This window comes from Dermacentor andersoni, chromosome 8, assembly GCF_023375885.2.
Source record: "Dermacentor andersoni chromosome 8, qqDerAnde1_hic_scaffold, whole genome shotgun sequence".
NCBI lineage: Eukaryota > Metazoa > Arthropoda > Arachnida > Ixodida > Ixodidae > Dermacentor > Dermacentor andersoni.
In genome coordinates, this window is record NC_092821.1 from 137,991,352 (window position 1) to 137,995,882 (window position 4,531).

Here is a 4,531-nt window from a genome sequence, read left to right on the forward strand (position 1 = left end):
GTTTTCGTGTCGCGGGTTTGCCATTGCGGGCAGGCTTGGCTGATGCCGGAGAGATTCAGGACGGTCTCCCCCCGTCACCCTGGGACGGTCCCGTCGTAGTCTCGTGCGACGGGAAAGTGCGCTACAGCGCGGGCGGGCGGTGCCGGTAGTTGCAACGTACCCTGCAAGTGCGCGCCGATGAGGAGAGGGTGAGAATAACCGTGCGTGCGGCTTCGTTGCAACCTCCACCTGTTTGTTTCTGTCGTTTGTGCTTTCCGCTGCTGCCGACTGACCGAGGGAATGGAAGGGAGAGGAGGGGGGAGGGGGCGAGACGTTTCGGGTGCGCACTTTCGTGAGAGAGGGAGTTCGCGACAGGTGCTTTTGTGCGGATGCCAGGCTGTGGGGGGGGGAGCTCGAGACGTTTTATACTGCCGAGCTTTTTCGCCTCTCTTGGTGGCGCGGGATCACATCTTGCCATCACGGCGCCCGCTCCCACTTCACCCCGGCGCTCGCCCGCTGCACCCTTTCCCTCGGGTTCTTGCCCGTATCTGTGCTTCCTGCGAGAAAGGAGCCCGCGGCGACCATTGGCCACTACACCGTCCAGTTTTCTGTCGCTTTTGTTTTCTTTTTTCGTTCGATAGCCACTCGCCGAGCTGTCGGTCGCCTTCGCACGAGAGCGGGCCGCAGTTTCCAGTATAAAAACGCGACGAACCGTTAGAAGGGTTCCACACACCTTGTTTTCTCTGTTCAGCGCTCTTAGCAGGAACTAACAGCTCCATCACCATGAACGCCCTTGTGAGTATTGGTGTAGCCTTGAGGGTGTACGCGGCATCTCCCGTAGCACGGCGTGAAGCTCGCTACTGACCCTTTAGTTACGTTGCGTTGCTTTTGATGACAGAAAGGTTTTCAGCTCCCATACAGAATTACGCCTTCTGGTTGAGGTGATGTCAGTGTGCTTCAACAGTAACAGTCCAGTGCAAAATTTGTCTCCTTGAAGGCATCAGAAACGTGCTAGAGAGCACTTGGGTGTGAGGTTTCTAGTCAATCGAAAAAGAAAAGTACAAAAAGGCACAAATCTTCACGACTTTTGAGCCATGTCAGTTGTACTTGCCTCCACATTGACAGCTATAGTGTAGCCCTTTATAAGTGTCTATACCGGCATGGTTTGGGCAATATTTTGTATCCCACATAATGGCTTTGAGCAACAACACTCGTGCTTAAATGGCATGAAATTGTGTACGAATGGTACCTAATTAAATTTCTAATATTACAAACTTAACTAGACCTTCGTTTGATGGGCAGTCTCGAAATGTTCAGAAATAGACGGCGTATGTCCGTTCTCTTACAGCGCAGTATGGCTAAAGAACTTTGACTTCATATTTTTCTAATACGCGTATCCTTTGCTGAAAACGTAAAAGAGCATATCGTGGTGCCATCACCTCTGACTGACAGCGAGCAGCTATAAATATATACCACCTTATGGCATACCCTCCCCACCCGCACTCTCTACACTCCCCCAAGCAAGAGCTCATCCTCAGGCTTCCTCAGGCTTTATAACGTCTGTTCTACCAGTGTCACTCGGGTTGTGTCACAGCAACCTTAACTATGGAGATTTGTTCGCACCGGCAGCTAGACACACACACACTTGCTTTTGACCGATCCTGTAAAAGCGTAGGCTGGCGTACGCTCATTATAATACCCCCGTTCGCGCTAATCCCCGCATTCTCTTCCCACAGCTCGCAGTTCTCGGACTCGTCTCCGTCGCCTCGGCCGGTTTCGTCGGCGGCTACGGCGGCTACGGTGCTGGCCTCGGCTACGGCCACGGCTACGGCCACGGCGTGGCCGTTGCCGCTCCGGCCGTCACCAAGGGAGCCTCCTTCTCCTACGGCCACAGCGCTGGTGGAGCTGCCATCCTCGTCGGCGGACATGGTCACGGTGGCTACGGAGGCTACGGCGGCTACGGAGGCTACGGAGGCTACGGAGGCTACGGAGTCGCCGTCGCTGCTCCAGTTGCCGTCGCCCGCCCCGTGGTTGTCGCCCGCCCCGTAGCGGTCGCCCGTCCAGTGGTTGTCGCCCGTCCCGTGGCCGTTGCTGCTCCAGTGGCCGTCGCTGCCCCAGTGGCCGTCGCCGTCGGTGGATACGGTCTTGGCCACGGACTCGGCTACGGCGGACTCGGCTACGGCGGATACGGCTTCGGCGGCTACGGCTACGGACACAAGGGCTGGTAAGTTGGTGCGACAGCGGCGAGAAAAAGAAGCAACAGCCAGGCGTTCATTTCCGTCATGCTTTCGTTTTAGATGTCGGATTTCAATTGTTTGTTCTGCCGAGCTCTGGCGAGGGACGCCGCAGGGCCATCTTGGGCATTTAGTCCCGTCGTCATACCTAGGTTCCTCAAACATTAACCGTGCAAAGGAAAATTGATATCACCAGACTGTAGACGAAGCTGAACCTTAGCCACACCGGACGTGCGGAACTTAGAGCCACTTGCCTAATTCCCCTGAATATCGAGGTGCAGAACACGTGGCACTGTCTACCAAATGCATGCGGCGTGATTCTTCGCATGAAGTTGAGACTCTTGATATAGATTTGTGTACGCATTCGCAGCCCTCGGCACACTTAACTATGGAACGCGCGGACGGCTTCTAGCGCATGGAACAAACAGTAATCTGGCTGTAGATAATGGATTCCAATAAAAGTGCATGCTCCATCGGGGAAAGGAATACATGCACGTGAATGTATTCGCATCTGGGCATCATTAGTTTAACGAGAATCTGTCAACTACCAGGCATCGATTTCTGGGCTCCTTAGCACTCGGCTTATCTCTCGCTCCACGAAGGTGGGTTTGGGTTTGCACAAGACCAGAGCAGAGACCGCGGTACAGTGGGCTGAACTTGGCTGGTTGGTGCATGTTTAGAAAGAAGTCGGAAAGCGTAAAGGTTGGTATGTAGTGAAGACGTGGCGTGACGCTGTGCCTGTCGCCTTTACGGCCTCCAGGTTTTTTTGTGCTGTTAGATTTCATACTGTAGAGCAGAAGACCCGAAGGCCTTAAGGGTGATACAAATGAAAATCGTTTTCGCAACATTGTGTGTCGTGTGCACGGGGGCACTGAATCTGACGACAGGCCACAACATTTTGTGATAGGAAATCTGCAAATCAGGCTTCGCAGTTCCCGGGCTATGAGGATTAGGAATCAGTGCCGAAGCGCACGATCTTATTCATTTCTATTCATTCAAAGTCGACATCAGGGTGGTTGGTGTTGGGAGAACCAACTAAACGCCTGATGATGCAGGCGAGCGAGGTGTACGTTGCTAACAGCGAACAATGTAATGTTTTTTAATATGGTAAATTGTCGTATTATCTAAATTCTACAATAGAGGGGCCGGGTCTCGTAATTATGTCGAAATTCTGAAGCCTAAATGACAAAATAAAGCAGGAGCTTCTTGAAAATCATTCGCTTATGCTCTGTCATAAACAGCAAACCACAAACGTTATCTACTGAGTAAAAGTTTTGAAGTGCAACAACATAACTGATAGGGTTTCTTCAGGTTATATTTTAGTACTAAATTCTCTGCGTGGTACCTCAGTACTGTATATGTGTGAACAAATATAGTTGTCTCGTTTTTGCTTTGATGGGCTTTCCTAGCGTTTTTTTTTTTTCTATGAATTGTAATTGCGCATAATGATTGTGTTTATTTATGTCAACAACAGCGTGTAATGTCATGCTTTCTGCCTATTAAGAGGTACCCGAATCCACGTGAAGGGAACAATGATTCACTTTTTGTTCGGGCCTCCTCCATTTTTTGATGTGGAAATAGGTAGAAAAATTGAATCGGATTGAACTGAAGCGCGATTACTTTTGTAACGATGGTAACATTCTTGTTTTTCTCTCAATCCAGAGCACGGACAGGAGAGTTCGCTGGATGCCCTCACCTCATCGGCACGTCAACGCGCTGGACTTACGCTAGTTGACTCGGCCATAGAAAATTTTTAAATTATACCTGTATACACTTAGGAGGACTACGTCAAGCTCTTGTCATTCGACGCCAAATGAAAAAAAAAGAGAACGCATATACGTAGCATGCGGGATGCCTTGGGAAATAAGTGTTGATCTGGTTTCATATTACACTCCGGGGCAGCTAAATCTGTACAATATATTGCCAAAAGAATTGTTTTTTTTTCTTGCTTCGTGGGCAAGGCTGCTTGAAGGGTCTGTTCAATAAAAAAGTGCATCATGAAGTGCCATACGAGTGCCTCTGGACTCTTGAATAAATTAACATACAAAGCCTATCACACAGCGCACACTACAAACAGAGTACAAGATTCCCAGTACAAGGAAAACTCTATGCCAAGAGGATCGCTTTCAATTCGCTTTGTGCGAAAGATTAGTGCAGTAAAGTACATATCCCGCTAACAATACTCAACGCACGCCTGCTCCTAAGTACTTGTGACGCAAGCACTAAGCACCTACAAAAAATGAATCGTGGGGCCTAACGTCTGAACGCAACGCGGAAGCTGTGAAGCATATCGCAGGGGTGGGGCACACAACTGGTTT

General features: G+C 50.3%; 1 protein-coding gene across 1 annotated transcript; it reads left to right on the forward strand.

Moving 5' to 3' along the window:
- The first annotated feature begins 665 nt into the window (after nt 1-665).
- LOC126525793 (uncharacterized) lies at nt 666-4,223 on the forward strand. Its single transcript, XM_055067825.1, has 3 exons — nt 666-774; nt 1,716-2,203; nt 3,876-4,223. Coding segments are annotated over exons 1-3 (501 nt in total). The 5' UTR covers nt 666-762; the 3' UTR covers nt 3,877-4,223.
- The last annotated feature ends 308 nt before the right edge of the window (nt 4,224-4,531 follow it).